The 26,597-nt window shown below is 38.9% G+C and overlaps 3 protein-coding genes across 3 annotated transcripts; 1 reads left to right on the top strand and 2 right to left on the bottom strand.

The window, feature by feature from the left end:
- The first annotated feature begins 1,796 nt into the window (after positions 1–1,796).
- rab10 (RAB10, member RAS oncogene family) lies at positions 1,797–13,162 on the top strand. Its single transcript, XM_033990501.2, has 6 exons — positions 1,797–2,545; positions 6,876–6,936; positions 8,111–8,249; positions 10,772–10,861; positions 11,623–11,724; positions 12,226–13,162. Exons 1-6 carry the CDS (start codon positions 2,419–2,421, stop codon positions 12,310–12,312), a joined length of 606 nt encoding a protein of 201 aa, XP_033846392.1. The 5' UTR covers positions 1,797–2,418; the 3' UTR covers positions 12,313–13,162.
- A 928-nt stretch (positions 13,163–14,090) lies between these two features.
- On the bottom strand, positions 14,091–18,233 carry katna1 (katanin p60 (ATPase containing) subunit A 1). The gene is made up of 11 exons (XM_033990410.2): positions 18,117–18,233; positions 17,290–17,455; positions 17,001–17,140; positions 16,523–16,721; positions 16,035–16,150; positions 15,845–15,950; positions 15,606–15,764; positions 15,131–15,257; positions 14,922–15,056; positions 14,684–14,810; positions 14,091–14,394 (listed from the first exon to the last, which is right to left on the bottom strand). Exons 2-11 carry the CDS (start codon positions 17,449–17,451, stop codon positions 14,196–14,198), a joined length of 1,470 nt encoding a protein of 489 aa, XP_033846301.1. The 5' UTR covers positions 17,452–17,455; positions 18,117–18,233; the 3' UTR covers positions 14,091–14,195.
- A 579-nt stretch (positions 18,234–18,812) lies between these two features.
- Positions 18,813–25,947, bottom strand: lbr (lamin B receptor). Its single transcript, XM_033990404.2, has 14 exons — positions 25,800–25,947; positions 24,033–24,207; positions 23,582–23,782; positions 23,337–23,420; positions 22,699–22,879; positions 22,438–22,634; positions 22,096–22,150; positions 21,583–21,777; positions 21,397–21,500; positions 20,868–20,993; positions 20,631–20,799; positions 20,338–20,418; positions 19,964–20,086; positions 18,813–19,892 (listed from the first exon to the last, which is right to left on the bottom strand). Exons 2-14 carry the CDS (start codon positions 24,201–24,203, stop codon positions 19,732–19,734), a joined length of 1,848 nt encoding a protein of 615 aa, XP_033846295.1. The 5' UTR covers positions 24,204–24,207; positions 25,800–25,947; the 3' UTR covers positions 18,813–19,731.
- Positions 25,948–26,597: the final 650 nt, after the last annotated feature.

Below are 26,597 nucleotides of genomic sequence, written 5' to 3'. Positions count from 1 at the left end.
ATCACTGCGGTGGCGCACCAAGCATCATGGGAAATTGAGTTTCCGCAAATATAGGCTAATTAGGATTGTTGGAGCATATTGGCCTATATTGAACTTCTCCCAATTATTTGACTTTATTTTAATTGACTGATGTTTGACATACATTCATTAAACGCGTGTAAACGTTTAGATCTAGTGAACTCAAGAAAAAAAAAAAAATTGTTCCATACACAACGTGTGAAAAATAAAAATACTATATTTATAGGCCTAAATATAAAGCCTTCGTCCAGAGTTGGGTAGCCAACATAAGAGCATATTAAATCTAAAATGAAAAATATGCAGATTGCTGGTACTTATTTTCTCATCTGATTCAGACTTCAATGTACGACAGCAGCGTCACCTTGTGGCTAAAACGAATCACATCCAGTCTAATTGATAATTGATAATAAATGATTTGTTTGTACGTTTCTACGTTTGTACGTTGCTCTATTTTATTGCCAGAAAACGAGGTATTTTGGCGACTTTATTGGTAGTGTGTGTGTTTTATTGCATTCTTATTCAGATTGTGTTTCTATAGAGACAGTGCATGTACATTTATGAAAATTTATTTACCCTGATGTTCAGTTGATATGTGGTTTACAATGATCGGAAGAGAGACAAACAAAAAAAGAAGAAAAGAAAATGTGTCATATGGGTTGGGAGAGCCAAATCGCGTGGCCCTGGTGCTGCAATATATGTGTTAAGCCTTGATATATTACTTTGCAAATACCCTTGAGTTTGGGAGGATACTGAGGGATGTGACTTTAGAAGTGCTGACTCGCTTTCATTGCATGCAGGTTTTAGCAGTCTATTTTTTAATGGGAGTAATATTGTATCCAATTCTTCACAGTATATGTCACACATCATATCATTGACTTGTTTGTTGTCTTTTTCATTATTCTCTTGATGCTTTTATTATTACTTTTATTACTGTTGACATAGACTCACACACTGTGGAAGTTAGAATTTTAGTTAGAATAGAACACAATTAATCTTTATATTGATAAAGTGTGTGTTCTTGTCAAATCATGTCTGTACACGGCAGAAGTTAGCAGGGCATACTCCACATTCCTGAGGAGTGTCTGAGAATCAAGCTGTACTGACAAGCGGAAGAAGAAGCTGGACAAACATGTTCAACCCCACATGCATACATTTTACATTCTAAATGTGTACATTGTCAATGCTTTAATAACTCCTTTAATAACACAAAGTATTACATGGATAAATAAATAAATAAATGCAATCAAGTGTTCGATTCATTAGTTCATATGAGTATGAGGATTTGTTAATTCATGAGTATTGTGGTAGGCTGTGGGTTTTCTCTACTCTGTACAGTAATAAAAGACGAGTCTTATTGTTTGCAGTCATTAGAAAGGGATAAACGTTCTGAGTCTTGCAGAGGAGAGAGAAGTGGGAAACGCCCGACATAGGGGCAGAAGTACTTATACTGTATTTATGACATCATTTTGCCTGACTCACAGCTGGGATAGTCACCGCATCAAATGCCAACTTTTGCCATTACAATTGACACGCAGCCCTGCTTTTAGTGATCTACATGAGATCAGACACCATATTAGATGTTAAAATAAATGTTAGAAGTGAAGCAAAAGGAGATTTGAGTCCGCATGTCCAAATAACTTACGCAGTAACATTTGCCCTTTCTGTCAATCTAAGGCACGCCCATTTACCTCTGGATGCCTGTAAGGAGAACCAATCAGGTGAGAGTCTCTAATGACATGACAGGTAAATAAACCAATCGAAAGAGTACATTTTGACAGAGGAGGCGGGATATGGGCGTGGCTTACACACTAGGGTGTCGCCGTGGTGGAGGCCCCCATTCGAAGGCGACGGCGGTCGTCTCTCTGTTTTAGTGGCTATCTTTCCAAATTAAACGAAATAAGTACAGACTGGCAGTGAAATTGACAGACTTTCGCGTTGAGGTTTTGTTCAAATTCTTCTCGGACGAGCTAGCGACGGGGCTCTGGAATGACGGGGTGTGCCGAGAATTTGAATTAGCTCGCCGCTAGTTTGAAGAAAGAGTGAGCAGGACTGAGAGAGAAGCCATTTTGTCCTGACTGTGTGGGAGAAAAGAAAGAGTGGAAAAGAAGAATCACACGGGAGCTGCCACTTGTTTTGCGTTGTGTTTTTGTGCTGTTGTGGGAAACAGTCCGGATTGGAAGATATAACCTTTCGGATACAAGTTTGGACACGTAATTTGGGTGGTATTTAGCCAACTAGCTTGCCAAAGCTAATCAACAATTCCCAGATTGTTGAGTGTATAAAGAGTCCGGGAGAAGTGGCTTTGTTGGCAAAGGAGCTGGCTTTAGACCGCACATAGGCGTGTTAGGTTATTTTTTCTTTTTTGTATTTGTCTGGGTGGGTAAACGCAAGCTTTATCAAATGGCGAAGAAGACCTACGACTTGCTGTTCAAGCTGCTGCTGATCGGAGACTCGGGCGTGGGGAAAACCTGCGTGCTGTTCCGCTTCTCAGACGACGCCTTTAACACAACCTTCATCTCCACCATAGGTAAGGCACACACGCCACATGTACAGCTGGCTCTGGTTTCTCCTAAACGCGGTTTTGATTAGCCTTGACAGCTGGGTGTATCGCGGACTTTCCGGCTAACCCTGTAGGGCCCGGAAAGCCGAAGTTAGACAGCTATTTGGGCCGCGGGGTTAGCAAGCGAAAAGCCATACTCGAGCAATTTGACCGACCAGAATCTTGTTTTAAATGCACCATAGCACCTTCACCAACACCGATATATAACTTTTGCTCTATTACAATGAGTTTAACGGGATTTGCAGGACGATTGTACGCTGTCATGCCAATTGACCTAGTAGTGGCTAGTGCTAAGTAAGCTAACAGTTGTGCCAACATAGAGTTCATCTTTTCTTTACATTGCTACAAATTACATACTGTTACGTCACTAAACCTTTCAGACGGCAGTATCCTTTTCTAGCAATCAAACTATAAGCAGATTAAAATAAGTGATGAGCAATATTTCAGGGCCATACCTTATTCAGTGTTATATTTTTAGTCACATTCACCACCAACTTTTAAAAATAAAATGTACATGTATTTTAACGTTTGTGTCCTTTTTACCTGGACCTTTTATGATTTGTTATAGACCTTAGTTATGTTAACAAATGGCCTGAATGTTTCCAAAAAGATGCAGGTGAGTACTTTACTCCTCTTAAGAAAGGTCCTCTGAAAATATCTTTAGTAGGTCAATTTAGTATGTAATCTGGCCTACTTGTTGAGTAGAAAAACAAGTAGGGGTTTTGGACTATAACAAACATGATGAAATATTGAAGTTTATATAGATGACGACTAATCCCCCATCTGATTATAAGGTATACATAAGCACAATAATAGTTTTGCAGTTATTGTTGTTGTTACTGCATCAAATAGAGCTTTTGTAGTTTGAACAGTTCATCCAAAGCTTCTTCAATGTGCAGCATTTTATTGGCTCATGAGTCAAATATGTAAACTCTTCACACTCATTTAAGGCTACACATTAGGTGCCATGTTGTACTTGCTAAAACTGTAACTTAATACTGTGGCTAGATTTATGCTGGTGACTGATGTCCTGTTGTTTTGTTTCTGTTGTGTGACTGCTCCTCTGCTGTGTGTAAGGAAGAGCTCACCATAAGCACTGCTTTGTTCCCATTCACTTTCACTTGGATTTGTTGAGATCCATAACAGTTGTGTATGTCCTACTTTATCTCACATGCACATCACATTCAGGCTGTAGTGATGCCTGTGACTTGGTATTTAAGTCAAAGATTTCAGTTATCACCAACACCTCCAAGAACATTCAGTACATGTATCATATGAGAGGAAATGACATAGACTTCATGTGTAGCATCTCAACCTCAGAGAATAGAAGAAGGAGGTTAGTAGTTAAGAATTCCCCACGCTGTGTGCTGAAACAAGAAGGTAAATAGAAAGTGAGAGCTTAACTGCAACTTAACCTCCTCCTGTTATGGTGATCCTGTATTTACCATAATTCATCAGTTCAAAACAACTTGCTTAATAAGAACTATTAATTGAGAAAGGACAAATCCATTGGTCTAAATATCCCCCCAAATCCCTGCGTCATTGGTAAAACATGGGCCTAAAATAATCTAAAGATTCCATCTTTTACACTTGATATGTGGCCTTAATATAAAAGTGAATTCAGAAACCAAAATATTTACGTTGTATGTTGAACTTATATTGAGGAGAATCAAATTAATAAACATGTTGTGGCCCTAATCAAAAAGACAAGCCTGAACACCTGTCTTGAGAGTGCATTTGTGAATATTTGTGAATAATATATAATTGTAGACTAACTGAGTAAAAAGATGAGTCATACAGTGTTGGGACATCTGCTTGTAACCAGAGTAAAATTACAGTTTAATGAATGTAGGACAAAGTTCATGTGTCCAACATGAAAACTGTCATGTCTTTACCCTCACTTCCATTAGACCCATACAATATGGGGACTATTGCTCTGTTATGCAGGGTACAAAATATGTCAATCTTTTGGGGTTTTGCTCTCCATAAGCGAAGGTTTAGTATCACGTTTTACACTCTTTATTAACCAATATAACCAAATATCTTATTTCACAGTTACAAAGTTCACAGAGCAGATTTTGATTCTTGTACCTCTTAACTGTAAATGTCTTGCAAAACAGTGTTGTCCTGCTGCTGCATATATTCTCAGAAATGCCCAGCCTTATGGCACAGAGCTGTGTAATCTGTCAGCTCATCATAATATAGATTTATAGTTTGGAACAGGCTGTGATTGTTGTAAATCAAGTTTTGTGCTTAAGACTTGTAGACTGCCAAAAGCTCTTGAATGTACAGTATTCAAAGTGATTAGGATTTTATACAGCCACTGAAACACTCTAGGGATACCCCAGGACCTATGCACATCAGCCCCTTCTTGGGCAAAGATATGAAGGAGGCTTAAGCTCCAAGCCATTACCATTCTTTGGTTACCCTCAAGTCCATGTTATAAATAAAACTGAAAAGTGAATGATAAGTCTGACTTTTCCCCCTTGTTTTTTGTGTGTATTTTCCCATTTTAATAAAACAATTCCGTGACAGCAAGGAGAGATGTCTCAAATCATACATGCACAGCCCTATATGCTCTGAGGTCTGTGTAATTCCTCAGTTGTCTAGTTAGGATCAATAGCAAAAGAAAATTCAATTCAGTCAACTGGGCAAGAGTCTTAGAGTGAGGATGTTTTGCCAGTCATCCGAACTTCTGACTAGAGACTTTTTCAGTTTTCAGAACTGAAGAAGTCACTTGGATGGGAGGCAAAATGTTTTGTACAGTTTACAGAATTGGACTTTCTTTTGCTATATGTGCTCTGATGTTCCTTTTAATACTAGAGGTTTAATAAACGTTGTTGGCTATATTATTGTAACAGAAAATAATGGTCAAAAATGAACAGTGAGTTTGAGACATTTGAAACAGGAGAGACACTTACTGGAAGTTCAGACTGAGACACACAGCTGACTCTGAAAATACCCCCTGGAAACCCCCCATGCCCTTCCTCATGGTCTTCTTTTCCACAGTCCTTCCTGTCCCTGTCCTGTCAGAGTCATGGCATGATTTGGCAGAGGCAGTCATGTGACCTGTGACCATGGTCAGAGATGGTCTAGTGTTGATCCCGGCTCTACCTCCTCTGTGGATGAGCAGAGAGTCCCACACATCCATCCAAAGGCGCACCAGACTCAAATACATCCACACAACTAAAAAGCTTGCAAATGTGTTTCAAATGGAAATACACTTTTCTTTATTTTAACAATTTACTCATTTACACAATTACCTTTTTATCATGTATTAATTGAATCAAAACTAGTTAAATAAATGGGCCAACAAAAATATTCAGTGATGCTAAGTAAAAGCTTCATTATAGATGTTCCTCATAATAAACAGCAGAATGCCAGTCCATACTGCTCCTGTAACCCTTGTGTATCTTTGAGCCGCCTCAAAGGTTTCTTCCTATGTTTACATCTTTGCCAGCTCTTGGGACATTGCACAATGTGCACATTTTCTTGACAGTTCTCCAAGAAAAGCTTGTTCCCTCTTACCACTGGGAACAATGATTCAAGTATTGTCTTTTTGTAGATGGACCAGTTCAACATGTTTCATGAAAATGTATAGTCCCCCCCCCCTTCATATGATCTCATAGATGTAATGCTCAGCTTGGGGTATTAGAGCTATTGAGCCTAAATGTGCTGTATCATATATTATCCATAATCCAAACCTCTTGTGAGTGACTCCTCCCTCTCTCTGGGGCTGTGGGGCGTTCACACTTTTCTGTGAGTCACTCTTCACTCCTCTCTGGCCCTGCTCAGAGCACAGCTGTTTGTTGGACATCCTCCTGACCTGTACGACCTATGTTAAACTGTTTAATGTCAGCTCACATTTTTAAATACTGTACGGTCACAACAACCCTCTCATACATAAGTCATATATTTTAGATGTTTATTTGGACATAATGCTCTGCATGTGTCAGTAACTGTATTATACCCCAACCTAAGGCTTAAAGGTGTAAAGTAAAAGAACTAATGCAGTAGTCTCCAGGGACCCCTGCGACATCACAGGGTGATCAATGTCACTATAGCACCATTTTGCTATGTTCTCAGATTTGACATTTCTTTGGTTTAATTCACCTTACTTTTACTATAACGATACGCTCCTGGTTGTGATTTAAACACTGTTGTGAGGTCAGTGCTGACTCAACACAACCAGTTGAACACAGCAGTGGCCTCTCCTCAGGGTTTTTATGCTATGGCTGTTTATGGTTTCACTTTTGTCAACCACTTATTAACCTGAATGTTTTGTGTTTTCTTTCAGGAATAGACTTCAAGATCAAAACGGTCGAATTACAAGGAAAAAAGATCAAACTACAGATTTGGTAATACATTTTATTTAATTTTTAACTGGAACTGACTTAAACAAATAACCCAAAGAAATATGTGTCAGCCTTTCTGTAATGGCTAATAATGTGGACTTTGGACATGGCAAAAGTGAAATCATTATTTAAATATGATATTTTTAGAATATCACAAGGTCACAGTATAATTTTATGGACTAAAACTTTGCAGTGCAAGCCTATAGTTTTGTCCTTAGTGATGCATTGGTGAAACGTGTTTGACAGAGACTCCCCCAGGTCCAAAATTCAGCTCCAAAAGGAAATGCTCGGTGTCACACCAGGCTCAAACTCTACAGCTGGACACTAACACTTTTGCTATAATTCGCAATAAATACTCTGTTGATTTATGGTTCAATAAATGATAGATTTAACAATCTTTTTTAGGATTTAGTTTGCATTGAAATTGAATAAATAACTCATTATTGATACAAACTAGCCACTAAAGTGTTTCATTCTGCTATTTATCTACTGTAGCTCACATTGTTTAATGATATTGTACACAATATTTTAAGGGTGATAATCCTGCGTTAGGATTATTGTATCACTGGCATCATTTCATCGCACATCAAATGTGTTGTCATAACAGGCCTAAGCCCAACTCTGCTCGTTACATGTGATGTCAATGCCCTGGGAGAGAAAAGTGAAGTTCTAAATGCAGCTCTTACTAAAAAAAAGTGTGACCTTGACAATTCATGATATGCTGAAGTTGAACTAAACCACAGCAGTTTGTGTGTGGTCACTCCTGCGTTCCTCTTGTTTAAAACTGTAGTGTTTAATTTAACATTACGGTTTGTAGGTCACATTTTAAGTGGCAGTGAAACTAGATAAGTACTAATAAGTACTTGTTTAATATTTTGGCTACAATAGATTCTCAGGGTATATTTTATGTGGTATTTTTAAATCAATACTTTTCTAAAACGTTATTAACTAGAAAATAGTTACATTATCAGCAGCTTTTACTGCAGAAGGATGTTGGGGTCACCAATTTAGCCATGGGAAAAATGTAGGGTCCCACTGCTTGAGTGTAGTCATTTCAAACAGGTCCACTTTGTTCTATCTCATGTAGTATGGATCTGTTGAGCTGAGATTGAGCCTGACTGTTGACTTTTGTTTGATATTGTAGTCCATATTTTCTTTCTTTTCTGGTGTGTTTTAGGGACACAGCGGGACAGGAGCGGTTTCACACCATCACCACCTCCTACTACAGAGGCGCCATGGGCATCATGCTGGTGTATGACATCACCAATGCCAAGAGCTTTGAAAACATCAGCAAATGGCTCCGTAATATCGACGAGGTGAGACACTCCTGGACCTGAGCAGATTTGAGTTGATTGTGCCACAATGCTGAATTCTGACTAAAAGTGTAAATATGGGCAAGCTCCTCTTCTTTGTTTCAGAGAGCCCGTACACATGAGGGTCATCTCAGATTTATGATGAATACAGCCCAGACATGAGCAGACTGCTGCAGAAAGTACATAGGACAGCCTCTCTGGTCCTATTTTCTGTGGATCCCCATTTCTGTTGCTATTTTTCCTCGTGTCCAAAAAACCTCATATAGAGCACGCATAAAACAGAAAAAAAAATCATTACAACATACAGGAGTTGATACAACATCTGCAGCTTTATTTCATTAAAATTGTATTTAGATTCAGGAGCTATGTTGTTGACATCCTTTAATGACCTATAAGTTTAAATTGTTAAATATTTAAGATTCTTTCATAGACTTGAAAGTAAAATGAGGGGATATTATAAAATAAAATTATCTTTTAAAACGTTCAACCCTCATCAAAAACATGCTTGAAGAGGTTTTGGATGTCATCCATGCATGTTTGAACCCTCCTTATGGTTCGCTGCAAGATTCTGTCCAATGCTCAGCCATGTCTATGTCACCCATGCTGCCACTTGGGATGGGACGATATTAAAATTTAGACTCACGATTACTGTGACCAACATAATCGCGAATAACGATATTATCACGATAATTATTAAACCATGGTAGTATAATGTTTCATATGTGGACACCAGGACCTGGTAGAGAAAACCATTTTTTTGTGGCCAAGACAACCCAAAATGTGTTAGATATGAGAGCGCTAGGTCCTAGGAGGTTATAGGTATTCAGATTAATTCATGATTGTTGTAAAACCATGTGCCACTGCTAGCAAGCTGTGAAGGGGGAGTTGCTTAACATGGAGGATAAAGGGAGGGAACATTTAGAGCGTCAAAAACGTATGTGAACCTCAGTAAAACATGTTAATACTTTGTTTTCAGCAAATATAGCATTTTAAAAAACATGGTAGCATGACAATCTAATTATGTTATGTGTTAGTAGTTAATAGCCCATGGAAGTAAAATACCCCCTTTTAACTGAGAGTACATAGTTGATGTGTTGTCATGTAAAGCTCTATACTTAGTTATGTTTTTTTTGGTCCATTGTTTAGTGGTCAAAAAAGCAGTCTGTTGATTCAAAGTAAAAATAATTTAAAAGAACATGTTGAAATTGGAGTAGAAATGTGTATTCATTTGAGCAGTGAAATGGTGCTGCCATAGACCATGGCCTGGCAGGAAGTTCATTGTGTTGGCTTTCCCTAATGACCTCATGAGGAGAATCAGCTCTTACACAGGTTTTTCATGAGTAACAAAGTGAAGCTGAAACATGTCAAAGCACAATATTCTCCATGAAGGAAGAGAGGCACAGGAAAGGTTAAACTGCCACATTAATTCACATAATCAGTTTGTCTTGGAGCGGCGCCTGGACCGCTCTGTTTACAAGATAATGGAGCTGAGGAAAAATGGATGTGAAGCTGATACAAGAGCAAATGTGGCGTAAGACATTTCAACAGACCACTGACTTTGTGCAAACACCTGCAAAAATGACTAGATTTCAGTATTTTTTGGGTAGCACAACATTAGCCACAACAAATAATTTGGTTAGTAAGCAGTATTTTGCATTGTTTTGAGATGCCAGATTCCCTTTCTGACTAAGTATAGAGCTTTACATGACAAACAACTGAACAAAAGAACAGATACCAGTTGGGTGTTTGTGACCAAGATAGCGTTAACATTTTGTGCTTGCTTTTGTTTTCATATGTCCACTTTTGTTAAGTTGTAGTTGGAGAATTCTGTGGGAATCATAAGTTGAAGATATCCGGGTCATTTTGACTTTGTGGAAAAAGCCACAGAATCCCCCAAGAATGCAGTTTGTTAGGAGGTGCCGCGGAGGGTCGATGGTGTGAGAGCAGCTATGACTGAGCAATAGGATAGTTTAAGCCCATACATCTCTACAACTGTTCATGTTTATTTTGCTTTTAAGTTTTTACTTTGCAATTAGTCCTGCAACTCTATTGAAGACTATAATCTAATTTAAATCGCAATTTGAATGTATGCAAATCGTAAAGGCTGCAGTTTTTGAAGTACTATAATTCCTTCACAAATGACAAAATGATCAAACATGTTCTGAAATATTTTATCAGCAGTTCATATTTAAGTATTTTGGTTAATTGTTCTGAACACAATTAAACTGTGAATTTTGAACAGAATCCTATTTATATCCTATTTTTTTCCCCCTAATTGTTTAGCCCTACTGCCCTGTCCCCACCATTTTATTTGTGTTATCATGTCCAAATTAATGAATATGTAAAGACTGTTTGAGAAATTGTAAAAAAAAAAAAAAAAGATCACGTCTTAAATGTATTTTAAATGGACCCCTTTTCTAACTACAAAGTAACAGCCTCTTAACCTTTACATGGGAGTGTGATCTGCCTCCGCGGTTCTGTAGGTATGTGCTGCTGGATAATGACATTTCCTGTTTGTTTTGCAGCATGCGAATGAGGATGTGGAGAGGATGCTGCTAGGCAACAAGTGTGACATGGAGGACAAGAGGGTCGTACCAAAAGCCAAGGGGGAGCAGGTGAGTCTTTAACCTGTGGTTAGTGTATGGCATCACCCTGACACTCTACTGTAACAACCTGTATATTTCACATTGTCACATCAGACTCTGAGTTATATGGTCGAAGGATTTTACACTTTTATACATTTATTTTTAACCAGACACCACAAATAACCACCACCAAAAAGACTCTAATTTACTGAACTTCTATTTTGAATACATTTTAAATTACTGCTGTGAAATAAATTGAATATTTATTATATATTTTATTACTTAATTACAAATATGTTGTAATCAAAAATACAATTACTATCTGTTCGGAATATGTGTGTGCTTGTTCTGAAACTCAAAAAACCTTTTTAACCCTATAGATTTTTAAAGCAGTATGTCACAATGTTTTACCAATCAAATATACTATACTTCCTCTACACGTTCTGTTTCCCAGGTAATTGCTTAAAATAACTCAAATTTAAATTATAAGAAAAATTGTACAGCCTCACTTTAAATGTAATCTGACATTCAGTGTTTGATCTGTGGGTCTGTGCAGTGGTTAGTAACAGGCTCATTGATAAAACCATGGGCTGTTCTTCTGGCTTCTTGTAGCTCCAGAGCAGGCCTGATATGAGAGTGTGTAGATTTGGCAGCGCCTGTTCCAGATCTGCTTACTCACAGAAACGCACACCTGAGCAGAGTGGAAGAGAGGGGGGTTATTTTTGGAGCAGACACCCCTCTTACCCCTCTGTTCATCCTCCTGACGTGTCGTCTTTGGCTTTCCTCCACAGATTGCACGGGAGCATGGCATTAGGTTTTTTGAGACGAGTGCTAAGGCCAACATCAACATTGAGAAAGCTTTCCTCACGTTAGCAGAAGACATCCTCAGAAAGGTACATGTTTCTGGGCATAAATTTTAACATGATTAAGGTTAAATACAGCACATTATTTAAAAGGCTCTGTATCCCATTTTTAATCATAATTTAAGATGCTAGTCTTTTTTTGTCAGTCTGATATTGCACCACAATGTCCATCAATGTGCCTGATGAGACGTGGTGTTCCTGGCTGTTGCTTTTATTTGGCTGCTGTCCAGAAAAAAGCCATAGGATATCCATCAGTCTCATTTTTTGACAAAGATGGTGTAAAGAGCATTGAACTAGAAGGTATAAAAGTCAGGTACAGGCCATTTTAAGCATTGAATTGGGTTTCATATTGATTTTAACAACAACCTGCCCACAAACATTTTTATCATTGTTTTATGTAAGTTTTTGATAAATAAAGAAAAGAATTTGCATATGACTGAAAGACAAGAAGGCACATTTTGTACACCTGTATTTCACATTCCTAGGCTGCTATTTGAGATTAACAACAGTCATGTTTTTTGCTCCTCATAGACGCCTGTAAAAGAGCCCAACAGTGAAAACGTTGACATCAGCAGCGGGGGTGGAGTCACGGGCTGGAAGAGCAAGTGCTGCAGTTGAACGAGTCACACTAACGACGCACACTAAACAAACTACACCAACAACACGTCTCTGTCTTTAACCGCTAACCTTCACCTTTGACCTCTAACCCACCTGTCTCTCATGAGTTTTTCTTGCACACTGACCCCGTCTTGTCTCCACCAAATTAAAACCACTTGACTCATGCCCCCTTTTCCACCTCATCGTAATTTTTATTTCTGATAAAAAGAGAAATCCAGTCACGTTTCTTGTCATTTGTTTTAATGGTTGTACAAAAGAGTGTAAAAACGAGTTCATATTTTTAATATTCCTTTCTCCAACCGGCGCCCTTCCCCCACAGCACACATTTTCAGTCTGAGGAAAATAATCAAAAAGACACGTGTAGATTCAACATTTTGTACACTTTGTGGGTTTTTTGTTTTTGTCCTTCAATGTTTGTTACCAAGTGACAGAGGCGTGGCTAGCTCCTTTTGTATGTGGGGGTTTATTTTGTCCTGTGCCTTATATGGATGACAGGGGCGGGGCTGTGTGGTGGGTGGAGCCACATCCACCCAATGAAATTAAAATGTAATATTCTGTGTGTTCAGTCTCAACAGAGCCTGAACTGAAGCAGAAGAGTTTGAATTTCTCCCCCAGCCAAGAGAACGGCATTATTATGTGTCCTGTTTATCAATGTTTATTTTTAACTGTATGGTTTATTTTACTTTGAATTTTTTTTTTTTCCTGCATGCAGATTTTTGGGGGGTTGGGAGCGTTTCTGTAACTTTGTGTAACGCTTGCCACTGGGTAACTGGGCAGGAGGTACAGAAGTTCTCTTTGGAAATCCAAACAATTTTGCAGATCCATTAAAAATAAGCTTGTTTAAGTTAAAGTACTGGTCTTTGTGTTTTTGTCTTCCAAGTGTTGGTGTCCTCCTCTGTTGCTACCACAAGCAATCCATTCACGAAGTAGTGTAAACAACATACTCCAGCACAACACTGTGATGCAATGTGTGTTCTAATACTTCTAGAAACACAAGCCACACGCCAACTATGGACTGGTCAGTACCGGTGGTTATAATGTCCTGGTTTGTCAGTTTACTTGATCACTAAGTTGCGTTTAGTTAAGTAAGTGTAGTTGGTGGCAGCTGTTGTCTCAATCTTGCCTAGAGCCTTTAAGACTCTATACTTACGTATACTTTGTCCGAAGGCTCACTGGTAAGATATTTTGTTGGGAGATCATGGTCATTATCTCACTTGAAAATAGGAGTATACCGCCAAAAGGCCAGCTAGACATGTCAAGACTAGTCTTTCAAGAATTCTTAAGTCTTATAGTAGCTAATTAAGAGTGGTCCTTTTTGTTGCACCATAACTTGTTTCAGGGTGACTGCCCTTAAGCAAAGTGCTTTGACCCCCATGGAGTTGACCAATGCGTATTTCAAGTCCCTGCGGCTGTGCGCCCCCTAGTGGCGATGTCAGTCATTGCACGTAACATACTATTCCTGTTGACTATTTCGTGTATTGCTTTAGTTCCATATCATCCATCTTATTTGTCATTAGTATTCCTGTAACAATCTTTGCTTTCCTTTATTCTGGGATTTAGAAAGTATATATTAGTAGTTTGTCAGAATCTATTCTAAATACTACTCGAAAGAATCAAAACCATCCTATATTTAGTTGAAAGTGTAATAATCAGTCATACCAGATATACACTTTCAGTGTAGTTATGTTAATATAGCTGGATGGCATGCATCTTTCCTGACAGTATTGGGGGGGAGGGACTCTTATTATTCTGTAATATACAATGTGAGTAAGACAAGTGCTTTAAAAAACTGCTTTATTAGTGTTTTTGATACATTTCTGAAATTAAGTGCACTTGGTGAACAGAGAAAATTGCAAACAAGTCAATCTGCAAATATACAAGCATCAGCATGAACCAAACTCCTGGATCCACTTTTCATACTTCTCCAGGTCGGCTGCAGACACAGACTTTGACACTTTCTTCAGAGAGGTCTCAAAGTCATCCATGGTTGTGGGCATGTGCATCTCATCTCTGGAGATGTTTCGAATTTCCTCGGGGGACAGGCCCTCGATCCTGCGCCTCATGGCCATCAGGGACGCATCTCTGAAAGAACACATGTACTCATTTTAGACTAGCTTTCCAACAGGGTTGTCCTTGGGTTAAATGAGACAATATGAATTAGCTGTTTATTTAAAGTGCTCACATAGGAACAACCTGAAACTAGCAAAGTATGAGTCTACAGTCTGTTCTCTTTTATTTTACTAACTTATATGCCCTGAGTTAACATCAGAAATGGCAATAGACCTGCAATGTGATGATATTATTTTGAACACAACTATAATCTAATGACATGATGTGGAGCACAAAAGAATACAGATATTTGGAGTTTGACCTGCAGACGTTGGTGATGTCAGCTCCAGAGTAACCTTCCATTTGTGTTGCTATCTTTTCCATGTCCACATCACCAGACAATTCCAGTTCCTTTAGATTAATCTTAAGCAGCTCCACTCGACCTTTGGCTGACAAATACAAACACTCATAAGAAAATGCACTGGCCCACATAATTTGCAGCATTTTCATCCAAATTGAACCTGGGAGTCACTGACCCCACAACTGAATAAGCCTGTTACCTGATGGCAGAGGGATGTATATTCTCTTTTCAAGACGTCTCCTCAAAGCCTCGTCTATGTCCCAGGGAAAGTTGGTGGCTGCCAACACCATCACCATCTTTAACGGATCGTCATTCTCTGAGGCTCCGCCCACACCTGCCACAGGAGGTACATTTGAGTCTTATTCTTGTAAAGGGTTAAGTGTTACATTGTTTACACCGTATGAGTACCATCCATCTGCACCAGAAGCTCTGCCTTGACCCTGCGGCTGGCCTCATGCTCCTCAGACGTGCCCCTGCGACTGCACATCGAGTCAATCTCATCGATGAAGATGGTGGTTGGAGCATAGAAGCGAGCCTGTGTGAAGAGGACTCAAGACTTTTAGAAGAACCACTACACTTTTGATATTAGAAATGCTTTACAAAAAGGAAAACAGTTATGACAAATTGGTATATTAAATTTAGTTGAGTTATCAAATGCAGTTAACACAAATCTGTGACAGTTGCAACATGAGACACAAATATATGATCTTGCAGTTACCCAATGATCACAAATGTCTCCACACACATTAATGATGATGTTTTCTACAGTATAACCAAGAATGGAAATTAATTTAAATGTAAAAGGTGTCCAAGTGAATAAAAAAAAAAACACCAAATAAAAAAGGAAAAACTAAAGGAAGGAGAAACTAAAAACTGGTCTTACCATTTCAAAGAGGAGTCGCACTAGTTTCTCCGACTCGCCACGGTACTTGGATGTGAGAGTAGAAGAGGACACGTTGAAGAAGGTGGTTCTACATTCTGTAGCAACAGCTTTGGCCAGAAGTGTTTTTCCTGTACCTGGAGGTCCCACCATGAGTACTCCCTGCAGAGAGACACCACAGACATTTTAAAACGAAACCATATAGTCAAATGTGGCCTGAACCCAGTAGTCCTATTGTACACCTTCCACGGCCTCCGTATGCCTTTGAAAAAAGCTGGCATCCACATTGGCAAAACAACAGCTTCTTTCAGGAGCTTTTTTGCATCTTGAAGATCTGCGATATCATCCCTAAAAAGGTAACAGTGACAAACATAAAAAGTTAAAGAAGAAATCTATAAAGATTGCTTCAGAAGAGAAAGAGTCTTCACTCACCATTTGACATTTGGATTCTGGGATATAATATCTCTCTCCAAAGCCTCCACCAAGTCTTTATCATATCCACTTCCATCAAACTTTTTGATTTCTTTCTCCTGGACATCAGCCTTATTCTGAAAGTACAAAACTCAGTTTGATCTGTGAGAACAGGACTGACAAACCACTATTAAAACCAAACATGTGCAATCCTAAGATAATTACAATATCAACAGTACAGACTCTGGCAATTGTGTGTCGGAAAGATTTTCAACAAAGCATCAGCCCCAAACCATGAACTGAAGCCTTCATTTGGTCTGCCTTGTTTGAATCGGTGCTCCCAGTGTACTCGAAATGTATTGGCTGTTGTTAAATATTACTAGCATATTAAAGCATCTAGTGTAAGTTGTCTATAGAAAAAACACTCAAGCAAGAAACAGATTTCACATATAAATAATCAAAAGAAATTGTTTACTATATTAATATAAATAGGCCTCTATGTGCCTTACCTTATCATCTTTAGCTTTGGCAGCCCCCTCCTTAGGGTCCTTCACATCTTTGTCTTTGCTCTTGGGGACTTTACTGCGGTCCCCATTGCCCCGAGGGGAGTGACGCTGCTGGGCCCTGACCGCCACACTCAGACGGTTGTTTGGGGCTTTGTGGTCTTTATATGGATTAGAAGGTCGCCTCACAGGACAAGGGGAGTGTCTGCAGAACAGGTATGACAGTGACAAGTCCTTATAGATATCAGATTACAGGACGTTTGTATAGGTATGTCCTCTATGCTTTTTAAAAATCTGATTGTTACTTAAGATAGCCAAACAGTTAATTACTACAGATAAATACACACTATACACATTTAACAAATGACTGCAAACTAAGCTGTGTGAGTATTACACTAATGTCATGTGACAGGCATTTAACAGTCTCTCTCTGTTCAGAATGTGGCACAAACCACTTGCTATTCTAATCCACTGTTTTCTGAACCTGGGCTCCACGTGCACAGGCCTCTTGTCGAAATCATCATGATTGGCTGCTTTTGCAGCTGCTGCATCAAACTGGAAATTCTCCAGCGTTGACATGATGTCCTGCACTTGACGACTCTCTTCACTGATTTCTTGCCACAACTGAGACACAAAAGATTTTACTGACACATAATGTATATTTGCTCTAAGTCAAAAAGGGCAGGGCACTTATGTAATGTTGTTTCATGGTTGGCCCACAATTTTATAAATTGTTAGTATATTTCTAACACTCTGGTTAAACAGGACTGTACCTGCTGCCACCGCTGCTGAAAGGAGCCATCACACACAGTGTAGATGTGCTTCTTGATTTGATCCAACAGTCCATGATAGAGGACACTGGCCGAGCTATAGTTCCCCAGCAAAGCATACTCCCGGGCCAGCTTCACATTCTCTACAATTTCTCGAACACTCATGTCTCTGATGTAAACAAAAGATAAGATAAGATAATTACTGAGTGCTACTAGACCAGCAGGCACAAAATTAAAGTCTTAAGTGGAGATAACAGAACACACTTGATGCTACAGGGGTTTGGCTGTATTACCATAATAAGTGTATGATATTTCCATTCATGCTTTTTCTTGTTTGAAATACCATGTCCACCACACCCCATCTACAGTAAATCCAACAGAATTTATTTTTCCATAAACTTGCTGAAATGTTGTCTAAAAATATCAAAATTTCATTCATACAACATGACTGAATAATTTGGAGGTTAGGAAAAATACTTATTTAATGCTTTAGACCACAACAACGGAGAATCGAGTAAGAAATAATATAAAGTTATTATCTCATTATTTAACTAGTCGTTAGGAAAATAAATAGTGTCCCTTTTACTCATATAGACCCAATCTAAAAACAAAACTCAGCTCAGCGCCACATCATACTTTTACGTCTGTTTCCAGTTTCAGCAACCTGTGTGCAATGAAACTTGTTAGCAGCCAGCAGCTAGCTTCAGGAGCTAAGTCACCCAGCGGCATAGAAAAGATTTGACCAAACTAAGGGTTTGACCGGCTAAAGAAGCTCTACTGTGGTGTCCGCGTTATTCCGCTCTAGATGTGCAAAACAAGTAACTTTTTACCTTTTGGTGCTGAGAGGAAAAGTTCGAGTTTGGTGCTTTATTCTTCACTGATCAGAGTAGCTGAGGAAAAGCGACTTTACTGCCACCTGTCTTCCACCTCAGTCCAAATCAGGCGTCTGCGCTAGAGGGCGCTACTGTCCAGGAAGATTTGATAAAAAAAAAAAAAATCATATTTACGTTAATCAAATCAGGGGACTATAAAACTTATTCGAGCTATCCGTATTCAAAAATAAAAAAAGGATTCATCATTAATATAAACCTTATTTACGTTAGGTTATCATATTAACATTATTTGTTGCTTTCCTCTGCATCTTTTTGGTATAAGATTTTTGAGGTGGCAAAGCGCACCTCGGTTATTCCTGTATTGATATTCTTATTAAAGAGATTTAAAACAATTGAGCCAATATTTTTTAGAGATTATTTATATTTAAAAGTATCAGTACAATGAAAATGAGTTTGACCCCACTTTCTAATTTAATCCACAATTTATAGTGATTGACCAGAAACATATTTTACTTATATTTTTAAATGGATGTACTGCAGGTGAAGATTGTGAAAACAGAGAAGGGAGAAGCTGAAAGTCGTCAGAGTCGTGTATTTATATGTTCAAATCATCAGTTTATTTATAACCAAATCCATTGTGGTCAACAAAGGGAGAAGGCTAAGGCTACATGGTCAAAAACAATCATGCTCACCTTGTGTAAACCACTGTGAATACTCACTTTATTGCTGCTGTTGTAACATGAAATATTGTGAAAAAAATATTTACAGCTATTACCCCTATAATCTTAAAAGAAAAACTTAATTTATAGCTACATAGTCACCTACAGCTATTCTCTGGGTTTTAAATGCACATCTTATTTGAAAAGCTTACACAGCTCTAAATTTCATCACAGTATATTTACTTCATATTAAAATCATTTAAACATCCAGAGCCCCTGATTAAACACATCAGGAACATGCCTGAAGGACAGTGTGTACATCTGAGGTAGTCTTCAAGCCAAATTCATTAAAATCATTGTAACTTAAATAACACTGTCAGTAAATAGTGCATTAATCACTCTTCAAACAATTTTAACACTAAACTCAAAGCTAGGTTTCTGTAAAAATCACACACTTCAAAAAATATTAAGACAAAATTATGTGTTAATTTCCTAAAGCGTGTGTCCTGAGTTCCACTGTGCAGCCTTTCAAAGCAATGAGCACTTGAATCCCACCATTCACAAAAATAAAAATCAATATTATTGTGCAGGAAGACTTAACATAAAATATATTCATAAAAGCCACACTGGAACTGTCATGGGAAAAAAATCAGAAAATTTCAAATTAATCAATGATTGTTTTTTTTTTTTCAATTTTTTACGTTTAAGTACAAAACCTATATATACAAAATCTACATGTCAATAACACAATCCTAGCAGGGTTTTTGCATTCACTTTACATAAAAAATATTTCAAGCATTTTTCTTATTTTGCATGACAAAAGAAACATTTTTGGCATTGTTTTGTTCCTATTTCTTCTATGTACCACTTTCAGTCAAGATTGAAAATTTTAAGTTCAGAAAGTTCAATTAGTCCTTTTGGTTTTGGGTGGTAATATTTGAAATGCCTGTTTCTCAGTAAATACGAGGGATAATTCTGTAGGGAACAGTTCGGCAGTACTGGTCCCATGCCAAGCCGTACTTCCTCCTGCATTCACTCATGTCCCGGGAGTCTCGATGAACAAGCAGAATGATGAAGTAGATCATGTAGTACCATGGTAGCAGATGGGTGAAACCTGCAGAAAAAAGGACAATTATTTAACTGTGACGTCCAGTCAAAGTTAAGGCATTCATTAAAGAAACTCACCACAAGGCAGAGACCAGGCCAAGGCCATGATCAGGTCTCCCAGATAATTGGGGTGGCGGACCACTCCCCACCACCCTGACACCAGCAGACTCTTGCCTGTAGCTGTAGGAATGCTCTTCAGATCTGCAATCACAGGCAAACTTAGCATCTACAATTGAGGCATTCACCACAGCCTTCTTCCATGTTTGTCTCTTATTATTATTATATTGTGTAAAGTTAGACCTCTACAGGGGTTACAAAAATCTATTTATGATTTTGTGTCATATCTCATTTTGACTTTCATAGAGCACAACAGTATTCAGTAGTGATATTTTGTGGACTGTGGACTGACCACTAAAAAAAAAACTGTGAAAACAAATAACACAGGAACTTACGGGAGAGTCTGGGGTCTGCTGGATTCCTTCTGAAGGCATTCTTCTCAGAATTTGACTTTCTGAAGATGTAGAAACCCACCACTGTAAGAGACACACAGGAATCAGCAGCTGTCTTCATGTCATCAAGATATGGAAAGAGAACAAAAAATCTGTCCCGTTTTTTTTCAGATGCTATTTTGATAATAGTGTCACAAAAGTAAAAATTAGTTATATATGTATTAACTAATAAATAATAATATCCTATTGTCGTGGACTGAAGGAGGGTCTGAGCATAGTAGTAGTCGTATACTGACATTTGATAGTGACGATGAGTGCCAGGGTGAGGTGGCTCAATGGGTTGGGATGGCTGACCAGATAATAGGCCTGCAGTGTGTAGGTAAATGGCACCCACACCAGGTCACCAAAGGCCAACATGAAGCCAAAGCCATCGTGCATCAGGTCCATTGTTGTGAGAATGGCCTCCTACAGAAAACAAGTTAGACAGAACATGCCATTTGAAGAGCCACAGTGAGACAGGGGCTGTCTCGTACCTCATTCCAGAGACCGTCCACCACATAGAGCAGCTGGAACACATTCACCAGGATCATAGCAGGTGATGGTGTCTCCAGACCCTGCTCCTTCATCTCTGCCAAAGCCATGCCCAAGTTGATCACACACTGAAAATAAAGATGTACATTTTTAACCTAATTTGTACTGATAACCAAATGTTGTCCCATCCTCAATACTTCTTACTCTTTTAGCACCATCTGGAAATGTTTCTTTAATTTTGTCATTTAAAATGGATTTCAATGCTGAATGTGTACTTTAGATTAACAGTTCTGTTTATCTGTGCACACGACTGACAGGTTTTTATTCTGCACTCTTCTGTTTTAATATTAATTTTATGATGATTATTTGAGATTATTTATGTTTTGATTTGTGTTATTTTAATGTCTTTCTTATTCTGTAAAGCATGTAGAATTACTTTGTGTACGAATTGTGCTGTATAAATAAACTTGCCTTGCCTTAGATCCAATTTTTAAATGCATAGGAGATGCATTCATGTATTCTTGAACTCACCCAGCCAATCAAACCAGGACGCATCTCACAGAAAAATTTGAGGTCAAAGTTTTTGATGCGTGGGTTAAGTTCTCTTCCTTTGAAAAAGTCATAGAGGACATTGCCTGAAACACAAAAGGACAGGTGGAATGTTCCCAGATGAGGCTTCATTCTGGGTTAGAATGAAAAGATGCGAGCTTTCCTTACCTGAGTTTCCTCCTAAAGCCAGCTGGTCTGTGGGCGCACTGCGAGAGCGAGCATACAGGTACACACTCAGAAGGAACGAAATCAGTAGAGCAGCCAACGCCAGCTGCAGGAAGTGGCTGTGGATGTAGGTGAGGTCAACTCCCTGGTAAACTGCGGCCCCCACAGCAATGGTGCTCACCGTAATGGCAAAGAAACCTGACAAGAAACAATTATCATTTCATCTGTCTTTATGTGGATGAGTCAATTGGATAAATGATAAAATGCATTGTATGGACTTAAATTATTTAAAAGTTCAGATCTTACTATAATTTATTTAGATTAGTCAATTGTAATGATTTTTTAAAGAAAATGGGTAATCAAGAAAATCCTTCAAATTGGAAAGTGCTCTTAAATATTTAAATTGTGTGCAATGCGATAAATTTTTAAGAGATAGACAAAAACTACTCAATCATTCAGGAATGGATACTATGGTTCAAAAAAAAAAAAGAAAAAAAAGTTAGGTTTAAAACTTACCGTTTGTTCTATATTTGAGTCTTTCTCCAGATCTCAAAGGCATGCCCTCACTGAGCTGCAGAGATACATGGCTTACATTAGTACAGGATTTTATTAATACTTCATATAGACAAATGGCTTAAGATTGTAATAATTCTCTTTTGTACTGCCTTAGGTTAGGGTTATTTGTTATGTATAAGACATAAAATACTGTAATTTAACAGTTGAGTACAATGCAGACTAGCAGTTATTCTGCTGTATAATTTTAGTAGTAGATAGTTAAGTTAATCGTTTTTGGAATTGCCAAATCAAACAATCTTCTCTGTCTCAAGTACAAAATTGTCAATTGAGATCATGGCTCACTTTTCCAATCGGTAAAACATAGAGCAAGCCCTGGAACAACACCCAGAGGACAATGATCCCAAAGGCTTGGACATCCCAGAAGGACTCCAGCGGGGGCAGTGGAGGGGGGAAGTTCATCAAACTAGGGTCATCCTGGTTGACTTGAAGAAGAAGGAAGAAGACCCATGCTGGTAGAAACAGCAGCCAGAAGTATGCCCCTAAAACCAGAGAGTGTTAGGGTGTTGTATAGTTTGTAGATTTAGCGCAAGGCAAAGAGCGTACCGATCTTCCCTCCAAAGTCCAAAGGAGTTGAGGCTGGTGCAGCGGTAGCAGGTTTGGCCTCCTCCTCAGAGAGCTGGGTTTTGGCCTCCACTACTTTGCTGTCACCATCGTCTTTTCTGCGCCTCAGGTTGTAGCGATTTTGGGTCCTTTCAGGCTCCATTTCATTCTTAGATGCTGGGCTCTGAAGGAAAGATGTGTGAGGGGATTATTAATAAAAATGTTAATGCAAAGTGAGTCATATAAACAAATTACAGTTAAGTTTTAAAATATAGGCAGCTGTAATTGATACTGGCATTTTGGTGCAACATCACTGAATGAACAAACAAAAACAAAGCCTCTTTTCTTTTATGAGATGAACGTGCTTACACATAGTCCCAGCAAAAAACTAGTAGATAAAACTATACTAAACTGTATGGGAATATCAGCATTTAAAAACAGGAATGTAAAGACCAGGCACATGCTATTCAGCATGTGACCGGTTAAATGGAGTCTGATCTTGTGAGGCATCAGTGCTTCCACCGACATGCACATATGACATTCCATTAACTTTAAGCCCACTGTGGCATGACCAGCACACTGTAAAACTGGCTTTTAACATTACCAACATGTTCTGTTGTTACTCAAAATGAGTGCATTACCTGATTGACTTTGCTGGCAGCAATGGTCTCTTCTTTGTTTTCATGCTTATTGTTGGTATTGCTGTCTGTGGCCATTGTCTGTTTCTTTCGGTTTAAAAGAAAAACAAAGGATGCACAAAAAAGACTATTTAGCATTGGTCATATAGAGGAAGGATTAAAGACTTTGTAGTTGTTAAAATCATAGTAAGTACTGCACAACATTTGTGTTTTTTACTATAATATAATAATTAACTTATTTGTCGCACCAGTGGGGTGAGCCGGACTTCTACCACATCCTTTATCTTGAGCTCCTTCCGAGCAGTTGGGGCACTCTCTGTTGTGACAGCTGATGTGCGAGACGATGAACGGCGGGTGCTCCTACCTGGAGAGCGAGAGCGACTGCGGCGTCGCCCTGGTGAACGCGACCGAGACCGAGAGCGTAAACGGCTCTGGAAACTCAAGGCATTCTGAGTAGAAATTTGAAAAATGTATTTGGTGAAGCTCTAGCAAACAGGCACAAAATTAAATGTCCAAGAGTGTATTTGGATTCACTAATGACTTGATGTCATGAACACAGTATGACAAATCTGTGCTTCATTTGATATCAAACAAGACTAAATATATTAATAATATAGCTATAGTTACAAAAGGGAGAACACCGATGAGCATAGCTACACTGACTTTTGTGCAATTTCTGTTAAAATCTGATGGTCATACCATTATGTCTTGTTCCTTCAGCTCTAGCTCAGTACCATCTTTGTAGATCACAGTGTAAAGCTGACTTTTGGAGTCAAAGCGCTGCACTTTGACCTCGTAGTACAGATTGCTCCCAGGCCAGCGCCCCATCACTGTGTCCCCACGTTGATACTTGACCGTCGGCATCCTCATTGACCTGTGATAAAACAAACAACTGAAGGTTTGGAATCTCACCAATTACAAAAAAGAAACACCTTTATTCATCTCTAGTTTGACTAACTAGTTTTACTTTGATTAAGCCATTCAGCCTGGCAGGCCATTGTAAGTTTTAGTTACTATAATGTAACTGAACCATGTGGGTGTCATAGAGCACGCTCTGCTTAAGGCATAAAACCAAATATTTTAAATATACTGTATACTGAAAAAAAAGAGAAAAGGTTTTATTAGTGGCATTTACAAAGCAAAAAGACAGTGCAGTATTGTGCCACAGCAGAATCGTGTGGTGAACTACTTAAAAAAAGAGAGCTTTCTATATTGCTACAAAGAGGCATCCAGGCCAAGTCAGCATTACGTCTAGTGAGCAGAACTGCAGAACTGCTGACAGGTCTGTCCCGGAGAGGGTCACCAAAGCCCCCAACTCAAAACCCGACAACAGCATATTGACATAACAGAGAGCCCCCAGGCACTAGGCTGTACAGTGCAGCCAAACCCAGGGTTAAATCACCATAATGAGTTCATGACAAGCACAAGACAAGGTGATTGGAGGTTTAACGTTGTAGATTAAACGCACAAGTTGAAAAGAAAACACAGTCATTATTTAACTGGCACGGCTTAAATTAAATGTATCCCACTACTACAGCCAAAGCAAAATTCAAACATTATAAGTCAAACGGTAGTGAAATCCAAACTAACATGCGCACAGAGACACACCCTGAGTGCGCGGCCCTCTGGCCAGGAGCGCTCCAGGCCGTGTAGTGATGGGAGTTTCCTCTTCTCTCAGTTTAAGGGTGGAGTAAATCTCTCTTCTGTGCTTCTAATTTACCAAATGGCCCCATCTGAAGTGTGCTCCATTTGTGATTTTGCAATCAGTCCCATACAGCGTAGAAAACAGTATATAAAAACAGTATATAAAAATAGAGTAAATATGTATGTATCCTGAAAGTATGGATTTATCAGATCGCAAACTCTGTAATCTGAAATGCTTCGTTTTTAATAAAAATGTGCCTGTATTTGCAAAAGTCCCAGAACACAGCTGTGCGCGTGGAGGAGGGAAAACGTCATTTATTCAAACGGTGTGTGAGTACAACTGCCGTTACAGAAAGTCGACCACCGTTACCCAACCCCAGTAAGTCTTGGAAAGAGATTTTGCGAAGTACGTATATTGTACACAGTAAAACACACTCAAACTCTGTGAAGATCTGTTCAGTTTATAAAGTTTATTATGTCAACAAACGTCCACGAGGCAACAACCAATACCCGTCCAAGCGCCTCCGTTTTGTTATTCGGAACTTCGGATGGTAACGTTAACGTTGTAGCAACGTTTTTCACGTATTACAATGGTATGGAATAGAGTTATTGTACATAAACCTCACACATGGCATTCATTGTAGATGGGATAGCAATCAGAAAAGATTTTAGACAGTTTGCCTTCATGAAACAGTCGACGTTAATAGCACCGTTATACTGAGGGCTAGAGCTAGCCGCGGCTAAGTCTGATTTCCCAACAAAGGCCAACATCCAGCGACCCAATTCTTATTTAAATTGTTTAAAGACAAAATATACACTTACGTGAAAATAAAGCAATAATTCCAACCAGGAAAATCGATTTCTAATCCAATGCAATGTTGAAAAAGTTCGCTTTATATTTTAAAAGCAGGCTTTGCTAGACGCTTGACGTAGCGCTCTCTCCGTCCCTCCCTCTGTGTGCGCCCCGACCAAACTGGGAAGGCGCGAAGATCCCTGATTGGCTGTTTTCGCGGCATTTCAAACTGCGCCGTCTTTTCATTGGTCAATAATGGAATTTTAACCGAACAGGGGTCGTCAAAGACTCGCCGCCATGAAGTCACGACTACTTTATTTACACTACAGGATTATAGCATTAAATACAGTCGCAGTACAATTTAGATTGGTTAAGATTAACGACAACATTTAATTATATCGATCTATTTTGGTTTAAAGAAGGGCAAGTACTTGTGTTAAAAATATTGTCAAATATGTATCAATTTCCTCTCATGTAAGCCTAGAGGAGTGTGGCTTAGAGCCTGTATCGGCTTTAGCTGTTGGTACGAAACCTCAAATGAACTGCAGATGCTGTTAGAATGCGCTCCACCCACAGGAAATGTCAGTGTGCTGTTCTCTGTGCACAGAGCCGCTGCACTACTTGTTTTGGTTTGGTTCCTCTGGTCGAGTCTTTCAATAGTCAGCCCTGCACTTTGCTGCTGTCTGTATCACAGAGTTTTATCAAATTCCGGCCAGAAATTAAAGATTCTGTTTTTTTAATGCAGCAGATGTTTCCCTAGGGGCAAATGCAGCCCTCAGAACAATGTCATTGCTCCATAGTGAAATGTATTTATTTATATATGCAAT

The sequence above is a fragment of the Periophthalmus magnuspinnatus genome, chromosome 24 (genome assembly GCF_009829125.3).
Source record: "Periophthalmus magnuspinnatus isolate fPerMag1 chromosome 24, fPerMag1.2.pri, whole genome shotgun sequence".
NCBI classification, from domain to species: Eukaryota; Metazoa; Chordata; class Actinopteri; order Gobiiformes; family Gobiidae; genus Periophthalmus; species Periophthalmus magnuspinnatus.
The sequence above is the reverse complement of the archived record's forward strand: the minus strand, read 5'-3'. Positions and strand labels throughout refer to the sequence as shown.